The sequence below is a fragment of the Pelobates fuscus genome, chromosome 13 (genome assembly GCF_036172605.1).
Source record: "Pelobates fuscus isolate aPelFus1 chromosome 13, aPelFus1.pri, whole genome shotgun sequence".
Lineage (NCBI taxonomy): Eukaryota > Metazoa > Chordata > Amphibia > Anura > Pelobatidae > Pelobates > Pelobates fuscus.
In genome coordinates this window covers 1,858,401-1,879,433 of record NC_086329.1, presented here as the reverse complement: position 1 = coordinate 1,879,433, position 21,033 = coordinate 1,858,401, and the positions used below count along the sequence as shown (strand labels likewise).

At 52.8% G+C, this 21,033-nt stretch overlaps 1 protein-coding gene across 1 annotated transcript in view; it reads left to right on the top strand.

The window, feature by feature from the left end:
• Positions 1-7,380: 7,380 nt before the first annotated feature.
• The window catches only part of CNIH1 (cornichon family AMPA receptor auxiliary protein 1), a 32,994-nt gene continuing 19,341 nt past the window's right edge, over positions 7,381-21,033 (top strand). Inside the window, exons 1-3 of the mRNA XM_063440306.1 lie at positions 7,381-7,542; positions 13,145-13,213; positions 18,655-18,767. Of these exons, the coding sequence (XP_063296376.1) occupies positions 7,462-7,542; positions 13,145-13,213; positions 18,655-18,767 (263 nt within the window). The 5' untranslated portion in view covers positions 7,381-7,461. The remainder of the gene's footprint in view (positions 7,543-13,144; positions 13,214-18,654; positions 18,768-21,033) is intronic.

The following is a 21,033-nucleotide window of genomic DNA, read 5'->3' as shown; positions in this document are numbered from 1 at the left end:
GTGCTCGCTCCCGCGGTCAGTCAGTCAGTCAGTACGTGCTCGCTCTCGCAGTCAGTCAGTCAGTACGTGCTCGCTCTCGCAGTCAGTCAGTCAGTACGTGCTCGCTCTCGCAGTCAGTCAGTACGTGCTCGCTCTCGCAGTCAGTCAGTCAGTACGTGCTCGCTCTCGCGGTCAGTCAGTCAGTACGTGCTCGCTCTCGCGGTCAGTCAGTCAGTCAGTACGTGCTCGCTCTCGCAGTCAGTCAGTCATTACGTGCTCGCTCTCGCAGTCAGTCAGTCAGTCAGTACGTGCTCGCTCTCGCAGTCAGTCAGTCAGTCAGTACGTTCTCGCTCTCGCAGTCAGTCAGTCAGTACGTGCTCGCTCTCGCAGTCAGTCAGTCAGTGCGTGCTCGCTCTCGCAGTCAGTCAGTCAGTCAGTACGTGCTCGCTCTCGCGGTCAGTCAGTCAGTCAGTACGTGCTCGTTTTCGCAGTCAGTCAGTCATTACGTGCTCGCTCTCGCGGTCAGTCAGTCAGTACGTGCTCGCTCTCGCGGTCAGTCAGTCAGTCAGTACGTGCTCGCTCTCGCAGTCAGTCAGTCATTACGTGCTCGCTCTCGCAGTCAGTCAGTCAGTACGTTCTCGCTCTCGCGGTCAGTCAGTCAGTACGTGCTCGCTCTCGCGGTCAGTCAGTCAGTCAGTACGTGCTCGCTCTCGCGGTCAGTCAGTCAGTACGTGCTCGCTCTCGCGGTCAGTCAGTCAGTCAGTGCGTGCTCGCTCTCGCAGTCAGTCAGTACGTGCTCGCTCTCGCAGTCAGTCAGTCAGTCAGTCAGTGCGTGCTCGCTCTCGCAGTCAGTCAGTCAGTACGTGCTCGCTCTCGCAGTCAGTCAGTCAGTACGTGCTCGCTCTCGCAGTCAGTCAGTCAGTACGTGCTCGCTCCCGCGGTCAGTCAGTCAGTCAGTACGTGCTCGCTCTCGCAGTCAGTCAGTCAGTACGTGCTCGCTCTCGCAGTCAGTCAGTCAGTACGTGCTCGCTCTCGCAGTCAGTCAGTACGTGCTCGCTCTCGCAGTCAGTCAGTCAGTACGTGCTCGCTCTCGCGGTCAGTCAGTCAGTACGTGCTCGCTCTCGCGGTCAGTCAGTCAGTCAGTACGTGCTCGCTCTCGCAGTCAGTCAGTCATTACGTGCTCGCTCTCGCAGTCAGTCAGTCAGTCAGTACGTGCTCGCTCTCGCAGTCAGTCAGTCAGTCAGTACGTGCTCGCTCTCGCAGTCAGTCAGTCAGTCAGTACGTTCTCGCTCTCGCAGTCAGTCAGTCAGTACGTGCTCGCTCTCGCAGTCAGTCAGTCAGTCAGTACGTGCTCGCTCTCGCGGTCAGTCAGTCAGTCAGTACGTGCTCGTTTTCGCAGTCAGTCAGTCATTACGTGCTCGCTCTCGCAGTCAGTCAGTCAGTACGTGCTCGCTCTCGCAGTCAGTCAGTCAGTACGTTCTCGCTCTCGCAGTCAGTCAGTCAGTACGTTCTCGCTCTCGCGGTCAGTCAGTCAGTACGTGCTCGCTCTCGCGGTCAGTCAGTCAGTCAGTACGTGCTCGCTCTCGCAGTCAGTCAGTCAGTACGTGCTCGTTCTCGCAGTCAGTCAGTCAGTACGTTCTCGCTCTCGCAGTCAGTCAGTCAGTACGTGCTCGCTCTCGCAGTCAGTCAGTACGTGCTCGCTCTCGCAGTCAGTCAGTCAGTCAGTCAGTACGTTCTCGCTCTCGCGGTCAGTCAGTCAGTCAGTACGTGCTCGCTCTCGCAGTCAGTCAGTCAGTACGTTCTCGCTCTCGCAGTCAGTCAGTCAGTACGTGCTCGCTCTCGCAGTCAGTCAGTCAGTACGTGCTCGCTCTCGCGGTCAGTCAGTCAGTCAGTACGTGCTCGCTCTCGCAGTCAGTCAGTCAGTACGTTCTCGCTCTCGCAGTCAGTCAGTCAGTACGTTCTCGCTCTCGCAGTCAGTCAGTCAGTACGTTCTCGCTCTCGCAGTCAGTCAGTCAGTACGTGCTCGCTCTCGCAGTCAGTCAGTCAGTACGTGCTCGCTCTCGCAGTCAGTCAGTCAGTACGTTCTCGCTCTCGCGGTCAGTCAGTCAGTCAGTACGTGCTCGCTCTCGCAGTCAGTCAGTCAGTACGTGCTCGCTCTCGCAGTCAGTCAGTCAGTACGTTCTCGCTCTCGCAGTCAGTCAGTCAGTACGTTCTCGCTCTCGCAGTCAGTCAGTCAGTACGTGCTCGCTCTCGCGGTCAGTCAGTCAGTCAGTACGTGCTCGCTCTTGCAGTCAGTCAGTACGTGCTCGCTCTCGCAGTCAGTCAGTCAGTACGTTCTCGCTCCCGCGGTCAGTCAGTCAGTACGTGCTCGCTCTCGCGGTCAGTCAGTCAGTACGTGCTCGCTCTCGCAGTCAGTCAGTCAGTACGTTCTCGCTCCCGCGGTCAGTCAGTCAGTACGTGCTCGCTCTCGCGGTCAGTCAGTCAGTCAGTACGTGCTCGCTCTCGCGGTCAGTCAGTCAGTCAGTACGTGCTCGCTCTCGCAGTCAGTCAGTCAGTACGTGCTCGCTCTCGCAGTCAGTCAGTCAGTCAGTACGTGCTCGCTCTCGCAGTCAGTCAGTCAGTACGTGCTCGCTCTCGCAGTCAGTCAGTCAGTACGTGCTCGCTCTCGCGGTCAGTCAGTCAGTACGTGCTCGCTCTCGCAGTCAGTCAGTCAGTACGTGCTCGCTCTCGCGGTCAGTCAGTCAGTCAGTACGTGCTCGCTCTCGCAGTCAGTCAGTCAGTACGTGCTCGCTCCCGCGGTCAGTCAGTCAGTACGTGCTCGCTCTCGCAGTCAGTCAGTCAGTACGTGCTCGCTCTCGCGGTCAGTCAGTCAGTCAGTACGTGCTCGCTCTCGCGGTCAGTCAGTCCGTACGTGCTCGCTCTCGCGGTCAGTCAGTCATTACGTGCTCGCTCTCGCGGTCAGTCAGTCAGTCAGTACGTGCTCGCTCTCGCGGTCAGTCAGTCAGTCAGTACGTGCTCGCTCTTGCAGTCAGTCAGTACGTGCTCGCTCTCGCAGTCAGTCAGTCAGTACGTTCTCGCTCCCGCGGTCAGTCAGTCAGTACGTGCTCGCTCTCGCGGTCAGTCAGTCAGTACGTGCTCGCTCTCGCAGTCAGTCAGTCAGTACGTTCTCGCTCCCGCGGTCAGTCAGTCAGTACGTGCTCGCTCTCGCGGTCAGTCAGTCAGTCAGTACGTGCTCGCTCTCGCGGTCAGTCAGTCAGTACGTGCTCGCTCTCGCGGTCAGTCAGTCAGTCAGTACGTGCTCGCTCTCGCAGTCAGTCAGTCAGTACGTGCTCGCTCTCGCAGTCAGTCAGTCAGTCAGTACGTGCTCGCTCTCGCAGTCAGTCAGTCAGTACGTGCTCGCTCTCGCAGTCAGTCAGTCAGTACGTGCTCGCTCTCGCGGTCAGTCAGTCAGTACGTGCTCGCTCTCGCAGTCAGTCAGTACATGCTCGCTCTCGCAGTCAGTCAGTCAGTACGTGCTCGCTCTCGCGGTCAGTCAGTCAGTACATGCTCGCTCTCGCAGTCAGTCAGTCAGTACGTGCTCGCTCTCGCGGTCAGTCAGTCAGTCAGTACGTGCTCGCTCTCGCAGTCAGTCAGTCAGTACGTGCTCGCTCCCGCGGTCAGTCAGTCAGTCAGTACGTGCTCGCTCTCGCAGTCAGTCAGTCAGTACGTGCTCGCTCTCGCGGTCAGTCAGTCCGTACGTGCTCGCTCTCGCGGTCAGTCAGTCATTACGTGCTCGCTCTCGCGGTCAGTCAGTCAGTCAGTACGTGCTCGCTCTCGCGGTCAGTCAGTCAGTCAGTACGTGCTCGCTCTTGCAGTCAGTCAGTACGTGCTCGCTCTCGCAGTCAGTCAGTCAGTACGTTCTCGCTCCCGCGGTCAGTCAGTCAGTACGTGCTCGCTCTCGCGGTCAGTCAGTCAGTACGTGCTCGCTCTCGCAGTCAGTCAGTCAGTACGTTCTCGCTCCCGCGGTCAGTCAGTCAGTACGTGCTCGCTCTCGCGGTCAGTCAGTCAGTCAGTACGTGCTCGCTCTCGCGGTCAGTCAGTCAGTACGTGCTCGCTCTCGCGGTCAGTCAGTCAGTCAGTGCTCGCTCTCGCAGTCAGTCAGTCAGTACGTGCTCGCTCTCGCAGTCAGTCAGTCAGTCAGTACGTGCTCGCTCTCGCAGTCAGTCAGTCAGTACGTGCTCGCTCTCGCAGTCAGTCAGTCAGTACGTGCTCGCTCTCGCGGTCAGTCAGTCAGTACGTGCTCGCTCTCGCAGTCAGTCAGTACATGCTCGCTCTCGCAGTCAGTCAGTCAGTACGTGCTCGCTCTCGCGGTCAGTCAGTCAGTACATGCTCGCTCTCGCAGTCAGTCAGTCAGTACGTGCTCGCTCTCGCGGTCAGTCAGTCAGTCAGTACGTGCTCGCTCTCGCAGTCAGTCAGTCAGTACGTGCTCGCTCCCGTGGTCAGTCAGTCAGTCAGTACGTGCTCGCTCTCGCAGTCAGTCAGTCAGTACGTGCTCGCTCTCGCGGTCAGTCAGTCCGTACGTGCTCGCTCTCGCGGTCAGTCAGTCATTACGTGCTCGCTCTCGCGGTCAGTCAGTCAGTCAGTACGTGCTCGCTCTCGCGGTCAGTCAGTCAGTCAGTACGTGCTCGCTCTTGCAGTCAGTCAGTACGTGCTCGCTCTCGCAGTCAGTCAGTCAGTACGTTCTCGCTCCCGCGGTCAGTCAGTCAGTACGTGCTCGCTCTCGCGGTCAGTCAGTCAGTACGTGCTCGCTCTCGCAGTCAGTCAGTCAGTACGTTCTCGCTCCCGCGGTCAGTCAGTCAGTACGTGCTCGCTCTCGCGGTCAGTCAGTCAGTCAGTACGTGCTCGCTCTCGCGGTCAGTCAGTCAGTACGTGCTCGCTCTCGCAGTCAGTCAGTCAGTACGTGCTCGCTCTCGCAGTCAGTCAGTCAGTACGTGCTCGCTCCCGCGGTCAGTCAGTCAGTACGTGCTCGCTCTCGCAGTCAGTCAGTCAGTACGTGCTCGCTCTCGCGGTCAGTCAGTCAGTCAGTACGTGCTCGCTCTCGCGGTCAGTCAGTCCGTACGTGCTCGCTCTCGCGGTCAGTCAGTCATTACGTGCTCGCTCTCGCGGTCAGTCAGTCAGTCAGTACGTGCTCGCTCTCGCGGTCAGTCAGTCAGTCAGTACGTGCTCGCTCTTGCAGTCAGTCAGTACGTGCTCGCTCTCGCAGTCAGTCAGTCAGTACGTTCTCGCTCCCGCGGTCAGTCAGTCAGTACGTGCTCGCTCTCGCGGTCAGTCAGTCAGTACGTGCTCGCTCTCGCAGTCAGTCAGTCAGTACGTTCTCGCTCCCGCGGTCAGTCAGTCATTACGTGCTCGCTCTCGCGGTCAGTCAGTCAGTCAGTACGTGCTCGCTCTCGCAGTCAGTCAGTCAGTACGTGCTCGCTCTCGCAGTCAGTCAGTCAGTCAGTACGTGCTCGCTCTCGCAGTCAGTCAGTCAGTACGTGCTCGCTCTCGCAGTCAGTCAGTCAGTACGTGCTCGCTCTCGCGGTCAGTCAGTCAGTACGTGCTCGCTCTCGCAGTCAGTCAGTCAGTACGTGCTCGCTCTCGCGGTCAGTCAGTCAGTACATGCTCGCTCTCGCAGTCAGTCAGTCAGTACGTGCTCGCTCTCGCGGTCAGTCAGTCAGTCAGTACGTGCTCGCTCTCGCGGTCAGTCAGTCAGTCAGTACGTGCTCGCTCTTGCAGTCAGTCAGTACGTGCTCGCTCTCGCAGTCAGTCAGTCAGTACGTGCTCGCTCTCGCAGTCAGTCAGTCAGTACGTGCTCGCTCTCGCAGTCAGTCAGTCAGTACGTGCTCGCTCTCGCAGTCAGTCAGTCAGTACGTGCTCGCTCTCGCGGTCAGTCAGTCAGTACATGCTCGCTCTCGCAGTCAGTCAGTCAGTACGTGCTCGCTCTCGCAGTCAGTCAGTCAGTACGTGCTCGCTCTCGCAGTCAGTCAGTCAGTACGTGCTCGCTCTCGCGGTCAGTCAGTCAGTACATGCTCGCTCTCGCAGTCAGTCAGTCAGTACGTGCTCGCTCTCGCAGTCAGTCAGTCAGTACATGCTCGCTCTCGCAGTCAGTCAGTCAGTACGTGCTCGCTCTCGCAGTCAGTCAGTCAGTACGTGCTCGCTCTCGCAGTCAGTCAGTCAGTACATGCTCGCTCTCGCAGTCAGTCAGTCAGTACGTGCTCGCTCTCGCAGTCAGTCAGTCAGTACGTGCTCGCTCTCGCAGTCAGTCAGTCAGTACGTGCTCGCTCTCGCAGTCAGTCAGTCAGTACATGCTCGCTCTCGCAGTCAGTCAGTCAGTACGTGCTCGCTCTCGCAGTCAGTCAGTCAGTACGTGCTCGCTCTCGCAGTCAGTCAGTCAGTACGTGCTCGCTCTCGCGGTCAGTCAGTCAGTACGTGCTCGCTCTCGCAGTCAGTCAGTCAGTACATGCTCGCTCTCGCAGTCAGTCAGTCAGTCAGTACGTGCTCGCTCTCGCAGTCAGTCAGTCAGTACGTGCTCGCTCTCGCAGTCAGTCAGTCAGTACGTGCTCGCTCTCGCAGTCAGTCAGTCAGTACGTGCTCGCTCTCGCAGTCAGTCAGTACGTGCTCGCTCTCGCAGTCAGTCAGTCAGTACGTGCTCGCTCTCGCAGTCAGTCAGTCAGTGCGTGCTCGCTCTCGCAGTCAGTCAGTCAGTACGTGCTCGCTCTCGCAGTCAGTCAGTCAGTACGTGCTCGCTCTCGCAGTCAGTCAGTCAGTCATTACGTGCTCGCTCTCGCGGTCAGTCAGTCAGTACGTGCTCGCTCTCGCAGTCAGTCAGTCAGTCATTACGTGCTCGCTCTCGCGGTCAGTCAGTCATTACGTGCTCGCTCTCGCGGTCAGTCAGTCAGTCAGTACGTGCTCGCTCTCGCAGTCAGTCAGTCAGTACGTGCTCGCTCTCGCGGTCAGTCAGTCATTACGTGCTCGCTCTCGCGGTCAGTCAGTCAGTCAGTACGTGCTCGCTCTCGCAGTCAGTCAGTCAGTACGTGCTCGCTCTCGCAGTCAGTCAGTCAGTACGTGCTCGCTCTCGCAGTCAGTCAGTCAGTACGTGCTCGCTCTCGCAGTCAGTCAGTCAGTACGTGCTCGCTCTCGCGGTCAGTCAGTCAGTCAGTACGTGCTCGCTCTCGCGGTCAGTCAGTCAGTCAGTACGTGCTCGCTCTCGCGGTCAGTCAGTCAGTACGTGCTCGCTCTCGCAGTCAGTCAGTCAGTCATTACGTGCTCGCTCTCGCGGTCAGTCAGTCAGTCAGTACGTGCTCGCTCTCGCGGTCAGTCAGTCATTACGTGCTCGCTCTCGCGGTCAGTCAGTCAGTCAGTACGTGCTCGCTCTCGCGGTCAGTCAGTCAGTACGTGCTCGCTCACGCGGCCGGTGAATGATCTCTCCCACAATCCCCCGCGCGGCTCCTCCCGGGTTCAGACATGGCGTTCACATTCGCCGCTTTCTGTTACATGTTGGCCCTTCTGCTCACCGCGGCCTTAATCTTCTTCGCCATCTGGCACGTGAGTACCGGGGACACCTACCTACAGCCCCCCCACCTACCTAACTACCTACCATCCCACCCCCCACTATACCTACCTCCCACCCCCCCCACTGTATATCCCCCCACTATACCTACCTCCCACCCCCCCACTGTATATCCCCCCACTATACCTACCTCCCACCCCCCCACTGTATATCCCCCCACTATACCTACCTCCCACCCCCCCCACTGTATATCCCCCCACTATACCTACCTCCCACCCCCCACTGTATATCCCCCCACTATACCTACCTCCCACCCCCACTGTATATCCCCCCACTATACCTACCTCCCACCCCCCCACTGTATATCCCCCCACTATACCTACCTCCCACCCCCCACTGTATATCCCCCCACTATACCTACCTCCCACCCCCCACTGTATATCCCCCCACTATACCTACCTCCCACCCCCCCACTGTATATCCCCCCACTATACCTACCTCCCACCCCCCACTGTATATCCCCCCACTATACCTACCTCCCACCCCCCCACTGTATATCCCCCCACTATACCTACCTCCCACCCCCCCACTGTATATCCCCCCACTATACCTACCTCCCACCCCCCACTGTATATCCCCCCACTATACCTACCTCCCACCCCCCCACTGTATATCCCCCCACTATACCTACCTCCCACCCCCCACTGTATATCCCCCCACTATACCTACCTCCCACCCCCCCACTGTATATCCCCCCACTATACCTACCTCCCACCCCCCCACTGTATATCCCCCCACTATACCTACCTCCCACCCCCCACTGTATATCCCCCCACTATACCTACCTCCCACCCCCCACTGTATATCCCCCCACTATACCTACCTCCCACCCCCCCCACTGTATATCCCCCCACTATACCTACCTCCCACCCCCCCACTGTATATCCCCCCACTATACCTACCTCCCACCCCCCACTGTATATCCCCCCACTATACCTACCTCCCACCCCCCACTGTATATCCCCCCACTATACCTACCTCCCACCCCCCACTGTATATCCCCCCACTATACCTACCTCCCACCCCCCACTGTATATCCCCCCACTATACCTACCTCCCACCCCCCCACTGTATATCCCCCCACTATACCTACCTCCCACCCCCCACTGTATATCCCCCCACTATACCTACCTCCCACCCCCCACTGTATATCCCCCCACTATACCTACCTCCCACCCCCCCACTGTATATCCCCCCACTATACCTACCTCCCACCCCCCACTGTATATCCCCCCACTATACCTACCTCCCACCCCCCCACTGTATATCCCCCCACTATACCTACCTCCCACCCCCCACTGTATATCCCCCCACTATACCTACCTCCCACCCCCCCCACTGTATATCCCCCCACTATACCTACCTCCCACCCCCCCCACTGTATATCCCCCCACTATACCTACCTCCCACCCCCCACTGTATATCCCCCCACTATACCTACCTCCCACCCCCCACTGTATATCCCCCCACTATACCTACCTCCCACCCCCCCCACTGTATATCCCCCCACTATACCTACCTCCCACCCCCCCACTGTATATCCCCCCACTATACCTACCTCCCACCCCCCACTGTATATCCCCCCACTATACCTACCTCCCACCCCCCACTGTATATCCCCCCACTATACCTACCTCCCACCCCCCACTGTATATCCCCCCACTATACCTACCTCCCACCCCCCACTGTATATCCCCCCACTATACCTACCTCCCACCCCCCACTGTATATCCCCCCACTATACCTACCTCCCACCCCCCCACTGTATATCCCCCCACTATACCTACCTCCCACCCCCCACTGTATATCCCCCCACTATACCTACCTCCCACCCCCCACTGTATATCCCCCCACTATACCTACCTCCCACCCCCCCACTGTATATCCCCCCACTATACCTACCTCCCACCCCCCACTGTATATCCCCCCACTATACCTACCTCCCACCCCCCACTGTATATCCCCCCACTATACCTACCTCCCACCCCCCACTGTATATCCCCCCACTATACCTACCTCCCACCCCCCCACTGTATATCCCCCCACTATACCTACCTCCCACCCCCCACTGTATATCCCCCCACTATACCTACCTCCCACCCCCCACTGTATATCCCCCCACTATACCTACCTCCCACCCCCCCACTGTATATCCCCCCACTATACCTACCTCCCACCCCCCACTGTATATCCCCCCACTATACCTACCTCCCACCCCCCACTGTATATCCCCCCACTATACCTACCTCCCACCCCCCACTGTATATCCCCCCACTATACCTACCTCCCACCCCCCCACTGTATATCCCCCCACTATACCTACCTCCCACCCCCCACTGTATATCCCCCCACTATACCTACCTCCCACCCCCCACTGTATATCCCCCCACTATACCTACCTCCCACCCCCCCACTGTATATCCCCCCACTATACCTACCTCCCACCCCCCACTGTATATCCCCCCACTATACCTACCTCCCACCCCCCACTGTATATCCCCCCACTATACCTACCTCCCACCCCCCACTGTATATCCCCCCACTATACCTACCTCCCACCCCCCACTGTATATCCCCCCACTATACCTACCTCCCACCCCCCACTGTATATCCCCCCACTATACCTACCTCCCACCCCCCACTGTATATCCCCCCACTATACCTACCTCCCACCCCCCACTGTATATCCCCCCACTATACCTACCTCCCACCCCCCACTGTATATCCCCCCACTATACCTACCTCCCACCCCCCACTGTATATCCCCCCACTATACCTACCTCCCACCCCCCACTGTATATCCCCCCACTATACCTACCTCCCACCCCCCACTGTATATCCCCCCACTATACCTACCTCCCACCCCCCACTGTATATCCCCCCACTATACCTACCTCCCACCCCCCACTGTATATCCCCCCACTATACCTACCTCCCACCCCCCACTGTATATCCCCCCACTATACCTACCTCCCACCCCCCACTGTATATCCCCCCACTATACCTACCTCCCACCCCCCACTGTATATCCCCCCACTATACCTACCTCCCACCCCCCACTGTATATCCCCCCACTATACCTACCTCCCACCCCCCACTGTATATCCCCCCACTATACCTACCTCCCACCCCCCACTGTATATCCCCCCACTATACCTACCTCCCACCCCCCACTGTATATCCCCCCACTATACCTACCTCCCACCCCCCACTGTATATCCCCCCACTATACCTACCTCCCACCCCCCACTGTATATCCCCCCACTATACCTACCTCCCACCCCCCACTGTATATCCCCCCACTATACCTACCTCCCACCCCCCACTGTATATCCCCCCACTATACCTACCTCCCACCCCCCACTGTATATCCCCCCACTATACCTACCTCCCACCCCCCACTGTATATCCCCCCACTATACCTACCTCCCACCCCCCACTGTATATCCCCCCACTATACCTACCTCCCACCCCCCACTGTATATCCCCCCCACTATACCTACCTCCCACCCCCCACTGTATATCCCCCCACTATACCTACCTCCCACCCCCCACTGTATATCCCCCCACTATACCTACCTCCCACCCCCCACTGTATATCCCCCCACTATACCTACCTCCCACCCCCCACTGTATATCCCCCCACTATACCTACCTCCCACCCCCCACTGTATATCCCCCCACTATACCTACCTCCCACCCCCCACTGTATATCCCCCCACTATACCTACCTCCCACCCCCCACTGTATATCCCCCCACTATACCTACCTCCCACCCCCCACTGTATATCCCCCACTATACCTACCTCCCACCCCCACTGTATATCCCCCCACTATACCTACCTCCCACCCCCCCACTGTATATCCCCCCACTATACCTACCTCCCACCCCCCACTGTATATCCCCCCACTATACCTACCTCCCACCCCCCACTGTATATCCCCCCACTATACCTACCTCCCACCCCCCACTGTATATCCCCCCACTATACCTACCTCCCACCCCCCACTGTATATCCCCCCACTATACCTACCTCCCACCCCCCACTGTATATCCCCCCACTATACCTACCTCCCACCCCCCACTGTATATCCCCCCACTATACCTACCTCCCACCCCCCACTGTATATCCCCCCACTATACCTACCTCCCACCCCCCACTGTATATCCCCCCACTATACCTACCTCCCACCCCCCACTGTATATCCCCCCACTATACCTACCTCCCACCCCCCACTGTATATCCCCCCACTATACCTACCTCCCACCCCCCACTGTATATCCCCCCACTATACCTACCTCCCACCCCCCACTGTATATCCCCCCACTATACCTACCTCCCACCCCCCACTGTATATCCCCCCACTATACCTACCTCCCACCCCCCACTGTATATCCCCCCACTATACCTACCTCCCACCCCCCACTGTATATCCCCCCACTATACCTACCTCCCACCCCCCACTGTATATCCCCCCACTATACCTACCTCCCACCCCCCCCACTGTATATCCCCCCACTATACCTACCTCCCACCCCCCACTGTATATCCCCCCACTATACCTACCTCCCACCCCCCACTGTATATCCCCCCACTATACCTACCTCCCACCCCCACTGTATATCCCCCCACTATACCTACCTCCCACCCCCCACTGTATATCCCCCCACTATACCTACCTCCCACCCCCCCACTGTATATCCCCCACTATACCTACCTCCCACCCCCCACTGTATATCCCCCACTATACCTACCTCCCACCCCCCACTGTATATCCCCCCACTATACCTACCTCCCACCCCCCACTGTATATCCCCCCACTATACCTACCTCCCACCCCCCCCCCCACTGTATATCCCCCCCACTGTTTTTTTTCGCTGGGCACCCGGTATTACCCACCTTTCTTTCTGCTGGGCACCAGGTATTACCCACCTTTCTTTCTGCTGGGCACCAGGTATTACCCACCTTTCTTTCTGCTGGGCACCAGGTATTACCCACCTTTCTTTCTGCTGGGCACCCGGTATTACCCACCTTTCTTTCTGCTGGGCACCAGGTATTACCCACCTTTCTTTCTGCTGGGCACCAGGTATTACCCACCTTTCTTTCTGCTGGGCACCAGGTATTACCCACCTTTCTTTCTGCTGGGCACCAGGTATTACCCACCTTTCTTTCTGCTGGGCACCAGGTATTACCCACCTTTCTTTCTGCTGGGCACCAGGTATTACCCACCTTTCTTTCTGCTGGACACCAGGTATTACCCACCTTTCTTTCTGCTGGGCACCAGGTATTACCCACCTTTCTTTCTGCTGGGCACCAGGTATTACCCACCTTTCTTCCCGCTGGGCACTGGGTATCGCTCCCCTCTCTCCCTGAAGCATAGCAGAAAACCTCTGTTCTCCTTTCCTTTCATTCCTTTACATAATCTGTTATAAGGCAGTGCCATCTCATCTAAGACTGTGAATCTATAGCAAAGTGTTAGTTATAGACCTACTGCTATCACAAATTCATTTTCAAGTCTACTACATGTGTCAGTTTGCTGTTCTGTGAAAAATAAAACCATATTCTTTACTTTCAGATTATTGCATTTGATGAATTGAAAACAGACTACAAGAACCCTATAGACCAATGTAACACGCTTAACCCTGTAAGTTCTAATTTGTACTTTATGTTCCTGGCGATGTCGCCCACGGTTATGTAAATGCTTTGCTGTTATGTGCAATCTCTCTAAAATGATTCAATAAAAGCACTGTCCCAATAAGGAGAATCTGGAGAGTTTACAGTTTAGCACATTTTCAGGACATACTTGAAATCTCCTTGTAATTTATAAACTACCTACTTTTCTGTATATCAGAATATAACTGATTGGACCGTGGCTTTAATGTCTCTGTATTCCTTTCTGCGTGGATTGGGACCGTGGCTTTAATGTCTCTGTATTCCTTTCTGCGTGGATTGGGACCGTGGCTTTAATGTCTCTGTATTCCTTTCTGCGTGGATTGGGACCGTGGCTTTAATGTCTCTGTATTTCTTTCTGCGTGGATTGGGACTGTGGCTTTAATGTCTCTGTACTCCTTTTTGCGTGGATTGGGACCGTGGCTTTAATGTCTCTGTATTCCTTTCTGCGTGGATTGGGACCGTGGCTTTAATGTCTCTGTATTCCTTTCTGCGTGGATTGGGACCGTGGCTTTAATGTCTCTGTATTTCTTTCTGCGTGGATTGGGACTGTGGCTTTAATGTCTCTGTATTCCTTTCTGCGTGGATTGGGACCGTGGCTTTAATGTCTCTGTATTCCTTTCTGCGTGGATTGGGACTGTGGCTTTAATGTCTCTGTATTTCTTTCTGCGTGGATTGGGACTGTGGCTTTAATGTCTCTGTATTCCTTTCTGCGTGGATTGGGACTGTGGCTTTAATGTCTCTGTATTCCTTTCTGCGTGGATTGGGACTGTGGCTTTAATGTCTCTGTATTCCTTTCTGCGTGGATTGGGACTGTGGCTTTAATGTCTCTGTATTCCTTTCTGCGTGGATTGGGACCGTGGCTTTAATGTCTCTGTATTCCTTTCTGCATGGATTGGGACCGTGGCTTTAATGTCTCTGTATTCCTTTCTGCGTGGATTGGGACTGTGGCTTTAATGTCTCTGTATTCCTTTCTGCGTGGATTGGGACCGTGGCTTTAATGTCTCTGTATTCCTTTCTGCGTGGATTGGGACTGTGGCTTTAATGTCTCTGTATTCCTTTCTGCGTGGATTGGGACTGTGGCTTTAATGTCTCTGTATTCCTTTCTGCGTGGATTGGGACTGTGGCTTTAATGTCTCTGTATTCCTTTCTGCGTGGATTGGGACCGTGGCTTTAATGTCTCTGTATTCCTTTCTGCGTGGATTGGGACCGTGGCTTTAATGTCTCTGTATTCCTTTCTGCGTGGATTGGGACTGTGGCTTTAATGTCTCTGTATTCCTTTCTGCGTGGATTGGGACCGTGGCTTTAATGTCTCTGTATTCCTTTCTGTGTGGATTGGGACTGTGGCTTTAATGTCTCTGTATTCCTTTCTGCGTGGATTGGGACCGTGGCTTTAATGTCTCTGTATTCCTTTCTGTGTGGATTGGGACCGTGGCTTTAATGTCTCTGTATTCCTTTCTGCGTGGATTGGGACCGTGGCTTTAATGTCTCTGTATTCCTTTCTGCGTGGATTGTGACCGTGGCTTTAATGTCTCTGTATTCCTTTCTGCGTGGATTGTGACCGTGGCTTTAATGTCTCTGTATTCCTTTCTGCGTGGATTGGGACCGTGGCTTTAATGTCTCTGTATTCCTTTCTGCGTGGATTGTGACCGTGGCTTTAATGTATCTGTATTCCTTTCTGCGTGGATTGGGACCGTGGCTTTAATGTCTCTGTATTCCTTTCTGCGTGGATTGGGACCGTGGCTTTAATGTCTCTGTATTCCTTTCTGCGTGGATTGGGACTGTGGCTTTAATGTCTCTGTATTCCTTTCTGCGTGGATTGGGACCGTGGCTTTAATGTCTCTGTATTCCTTTCTGCGTGGATTGGGACCGTGGCTTTAATGTCTCTGTATTCCTTTCTGCGTGGATTGGGACCGTGGCTTTAATGTCTCTGTATTCCTTTCTGCGTGGATTGGGACCGTGGCTTTAATGTCTCTGTATTTCTTTCTGCGTGGATTGGGACTGTGGCTTTAATGTCTCTGTATTCCTTTCTGCGTGGATTGGGACCGTGGCTTTAATGTCTCTGTATTCCTTTCTGCGTGGATTGGGACCGTGGCTTTAATGTCTCTGTATTCCTTTCTGCGTGGATTGGGACCGTGGCTTTAATGTCTCTGTATTCCTTTCTGCGTGGATTGGGACCGTGGCTTTAATGTCTCTGTATTTCTTTCTGCGTGGATTGGGACTGTGGCTTTAATGTCTCTGTATTTCTTTCTGCGTGGATTGGGACCGTGGCTTTAATGTCTCTGTATTCCTTTCTGCGTGGATTGTGACCGTGGCTTTAATGTCTCTGTATTCCTTTCTGCGTGGATTGGGACCGTGGCTTTAATGTCTCTGTATTCCTTTCTGCGTGGATTGGGACCGTGGCTTTAATGTCTCTGTATTCCTTTCTGCGTGGATTGGGACCGTGGCTTTAATGTCTCTGTATTCCTTTCTGCGTGGATTGGGACCGTGGCTTTAATGTCTCTGTATTCCTTTCTGCGTGGATTGGGACCGTGGCTTTAATGTCTCTGTATTTCTTTCTGCGTGGATTGGGACTGTGGCTTTAATGTCTCTGTATTCCTTTCTGCGTGGATTGGGACCGTGGCTTTAATGTCTCTGTATTCCTTTCTGCGTGGATTGGGACCGTGGCTTTAATGTCTCTGTATTCCTTTCTGTGTGGATTGGGACCGTGGCTTTAATGTCTCTGTATTCCTTTCTGCGTGGATTGGGACCGTGGCTTTAATGTCTCTGTATTTCTTTCTGCGTGGATTGGGACTGTGGCTTTAATGTCTCTGTATTTCTTTCTGCGTGGATTGGGACCGTGGCTTTAATGTCTCTGTATTCCTTTCTGCGTGGATTGTGACCGTGGCTTTAATGTCTCTGTATTCCTTTCTGCGTGGATTGGGACCGTGGCTTTAATGTCTCTGTATTCCTTTCTGCGTGGATTGGGACCGTGGCTTTAATGTCTCTGTATTCCTTTCTGCGTGGATTGGGACCGTGGCTTTAATGTCTCTGTATTCCTTTCTGCGTGGATTGGGACCGTGGCTTTAATGTCTCTGTATTCCTTTCTGCGTGGATTGGGACCGTGGCTTTAATGTCTCTGTATTCCTTTCTGCGTGGATTGGGACCGTGGCTTTAATGTCTCTGTATTCCTTTCTGCGTGGATTGGGACCGTGGCTTTAATGTCTCTGTATTCCTTTCTGCGTGGATTGGGACCGTGGCTTTAATGTCTCTGTATTCCTTTCTGCGTGGATTGGGACCGTGGCTTTAATGTCTCTGTATTTCTTTCTGCGTGGATTGGGACCGTGGATCTTGCTGTTTTTCTGCTTCAGGTTTTGCTAGTTGCCAAACTAACATTCTTTCAATCTGCTTTTTACTGTGCCCCAAAGACAATTGAAAAGATCAAAAAGATTAAAAGAGTGAGAATTGCTCTCAAGGTGTGTACTGGGTTTCAGTTCAGCTTTGCAATGCATACATATTATTAATATTATCGCCATTTATATACGTATTTATTATTTCAGTTTTTTAATGTGGGACATTTGTTGTATGATTACTTTAATCTTTCTTTCCCAAACATGGCTGTTCTGTGTGCGTTCCAGACCAGCACAAAGTGTGGACACGGTTACAGGACATTGTTTTTGCTTGCTAATTTAAAGGACCACTATAGGCAGGCACCCAGACCACTTGAGCTCAATGAAGTGGTCTGGGTGCCAGGTTCCCCTAGTTTTAACCCTGCAGCTGAAACTCCCTGACAGCTTCTAGAGGCCGCTTCAGCGATTCTCAGTGAGTAAATCGCACTTATTTGACGCTGGACGTCATCACGGAGTCCAGTGTCAAAAAAGGTCCCCATCGGAAAGCATGGAATAATGCTTGCACTCCTCTGGCCGCACATGCGCATTCGGCTCCACTTGGAAGCTGACGTTGATGGAGAAGAAGCCACCAGTGCTGAGGGAGCCCGACGTTGGATTAAGGTAAACCATTTATTCACCTAAACTGCGACTAGGGCTCTAGCTTTATGCTATAGTGTTCCTTTAAGACATGGAAACCTGTTAAATGCTTTTTATGAAAGCTTGTTATAGAATGGGAATCTCTGCGTAGAAGCTCAGGTTCGATTCCTGACTGTGATATGTCTTGTACCAGCGGAGTGCTAAAGGGAGCTGGAAAGAGGACTGTTTGCTCAGACATGGCAGTCACGACGCTGGGTCTGTTCTCTCTGAAGCAGGGTAGCAAGATAATGAAGCATTGAATGGATGGCAAACCATCTCCAACTTTCCACACATCACCACACAATTAGTAGGCTGAATATATTATTTTAAATTCTGAATAATCTTCCTCCTTAATAGTAGAACAGCAAAAAAATATCCTGAAAGTTACAGGCGATGGCTCTAGAATATTCAGATTTTTTTACAGTCCTATCTAAAGCTCTTGAAATCTCTCTGTAGTTAACATAATCAGGAACACTTTATTTGCAATATAAAATGCATCTAAAGTTTTTTGCCCTATTTTATATTTATTATTTATTTATATATATATTTTTTGTTTAATGGGACGTCCTAATTTATACACAGTGTCGCCTTGCTAATGGGGGGTATTATTTAATAACCTGCATGGTATAGGGTATCTGACAATGCGCATGCTGTACATACCCACTGCGCTCGTTTTAATTGTAGTCACCGTCCCTCGGAGGCAGTGAATGAATGCCCTGTGTTGTTTAGTAACTGTAGATCCAGTCAATGTCATTCTGCTCTGACCGGCAGCTCTCCCCATTCTCTGCTTTTATAAATCGTGCTTCACAGCTGCGTTTAGAGTCCGCAGTCTGTATCAGAAACCGGCTGATTAATGGACACAAGACCAAACAATGTCTTGTCATGTCTCACTCAGTCTGTTTAGATGTGAGGTTTTGTTCTGTCGTGGGTGGATGTGGCCTTATGTATTCAGAATGTCATTTACAGCTAGCCAGTACATGCTGCTCCCAGAAAGGGGTGTTTGGAGGGGTCTTGCATTCTTTTCTATCCTACTCAAAGGTAGGAAAAAGGATGGGGACTGACCGTTTGAATCAGTGCAGCCATGTTTTCATGACATCCCGTTAGTCGTTGTTACCCAGGGGAATGGTTCCCACTCACTGAATTTCTCATTAATTCACGTTTATTCATTATTTGGGAAATTAGTCATTTAAAAGGGAATGACAAATGTGGGGCCACAACAGTGGAATGGTAGATCATTATTTTTCCAGGTTGTCTATTTTAATGTAATCCACCATAACTGGCATACGTGAGATGTGTGTAGCGATAGTTTTATATATAAATGCTTATATACCTTGCAACAGATTAATGTTTGTCAGATAAGCTGGGTGTTTTGTATATATTCTCATTTGTTTGTTTCCTTTGATCTCCGCAGCTCGTGCTCCCTGAATACCTAATTCATGCGTTTTTCTGCGTTATGTTTCTATGTGCGGCAGAATGGCTTACGCTGACTTTAAACATGCCTCTACTGGCTTACCATATTTGGAGGTAATTTTCACATTATTTTCTTTTTATATACGTATATTCTGATATGATTACATTTGGTGTCTATTCCTCATGAACAAAACCCTCATTACTGTATATTACAGATTTCTTTCCAATCCCCACCTTACATAAGATTTTTTAATGTATTATGCTACTGGTAGATCACCGTAAATGATGAATACAGTGTAAAACTGATTTCTGAAAGGTTTGTTGCCTTAACACTCCAAGAATGAGCCTGTTTGCACAGCAATACCAGATTAGCTCTCACAAAATTTACAACCTTGTTTGTGCAGTGCCACCCATTGCTACCCATAAATGTTCAAATACACTGCTGCTGTCCTGTTTTACACCATAACCTTATAGCTGCAGTTATAATACACTGTGTGCGGAGAGACAGGGGAACTCCTTACACCATAACCTTATAGCTGCAGTTATAATACACTGTGTGCGTGGAGACAGGGGGGGCCTCCTTACACCATAACCTTATAGCTGCAGTTATAATACACTGTGTGCGGGGAGACAGGGGACCTCCTTACACCAAAACCTTATAGCTGCAGTTATAATACACTGTGTGTGGGGAGACAGGGGACCTCCTTACACAATAACCTTATAGCTGCAGTTATAACACACTGTGTGCAGGGAGACAGGGAAACCTCCTTACTCCATAACCTTATAGCTCCAGTTATAATACAGCATGTACAGGGAGACAGGGGACCTCCTTACACCATAACCTTATAGCTGCAGTTATAATACACTTTGTGCGGGGAGACAGGGGACCTCCTTACACTATAACCTTATAGCTGCAGTTATAATACACTGTGTGCGGGGAGACAGGGGACCTCCTTACACAATAACCTTATAGCTGCAGTTATAATACACTGTGTGCAGGGAGACAGGGGACCTCCTTACACCATAACCTTATAGCTGCAGTTATAATACACTGTGTGCGTGGAGACAGGGGGCCTCCTTACACCATAACCTTATAGCTGCAGTTATAATACACTGTGTGCAGGGTGACAGGGGACCTCCTTACACCATAACCTTATAGCTGCAGTTATAATACACTGTGTGCGGGGAGACAGGGGACCTCCTTACACCATAACCTTATAGCTGCAGTTATAATACATTTGTGCGGGGAGACAGGGGACCTCCTTACACCATAACCTTATAGCTGCAGTTATAATACACTGTGTGCGTGGAGACAGGGGGCCTCCTTACACCATAACCTTATAGCTGCAGTTATAATACACTGTGTGCAGGGTGACAGGGGACCTCCTTACACCATAACCTTATAGCTGCAGTTATAATACACTGTGTGCGGGGAGACAGGGGACCTCCTTACACCATAACCTTATAGCTGCAGTTATAATACACTGTGTGCAGGGAGACAGGGGACCTCCTTACACCATAACCTTATAGCTGCAGTTATAATACACTGTGTGCAGGGAGACAGGGGACCTCCATACACCATAACCTTATAGCTGCAGTTATAATACACTGTGTGCGAGGAGACAGGGGACCTCCTTACACCATAACCTTATAGCTGCAGTTATAATACACTGTGTGCAGGGAGACAGGGGACCTCCATACACCATAACCTTATAGCTGCAGTTATAATACACTGTGTGCGAGGAGACAGGGGACCTCCTTACACCATAACCTTATAGCTGCAGTTATAATACACTGTGTGCAGGGAGACAGGGGACCTCCTTACACCATAACCTTATAGCTGCAGTTATAATACACTGTGTGCAGGGAGACAGGGACCTCCTTACACCATAACCTTATAGCTGCAGTTATAATACACTGTGTGCAGGGAGACAGGGGACCTCCTTACACCATAACCTTATAGCTGCAGTTATAATACACTGTGTGCGTGGAGACAAGGGGCCTCCTTACACCATAACCTTATAGCTGCAGTTATAACACACTGTGTGCAATCATTGTCCCTCTAAAGCAAGAATGTCACACTCAAAGGCTAACACAGGCAAAAGGGACACTATACAGCTTAATGTAGTTCTGGTGAGTATAATAGCTCCCTTCAGGCATTTTCATGTAATCACTACTTATTTTCAGAGAAAAGGCAGTGTTTACATTGCCCCTAGGGACAACTCCAAGTGGCCACTCGAGGTGCTTCCTCTCACAGGGCTGCACAGTAGGCAGCACTGCCGTTCTGCGTCCCCACGCTCTGCATGGAGATGGATTGATTCAATGCATCTCTATGAGGACAAAAGGGGACGGAGCCAGCGCCGTTAGACCCGCGCGGTGC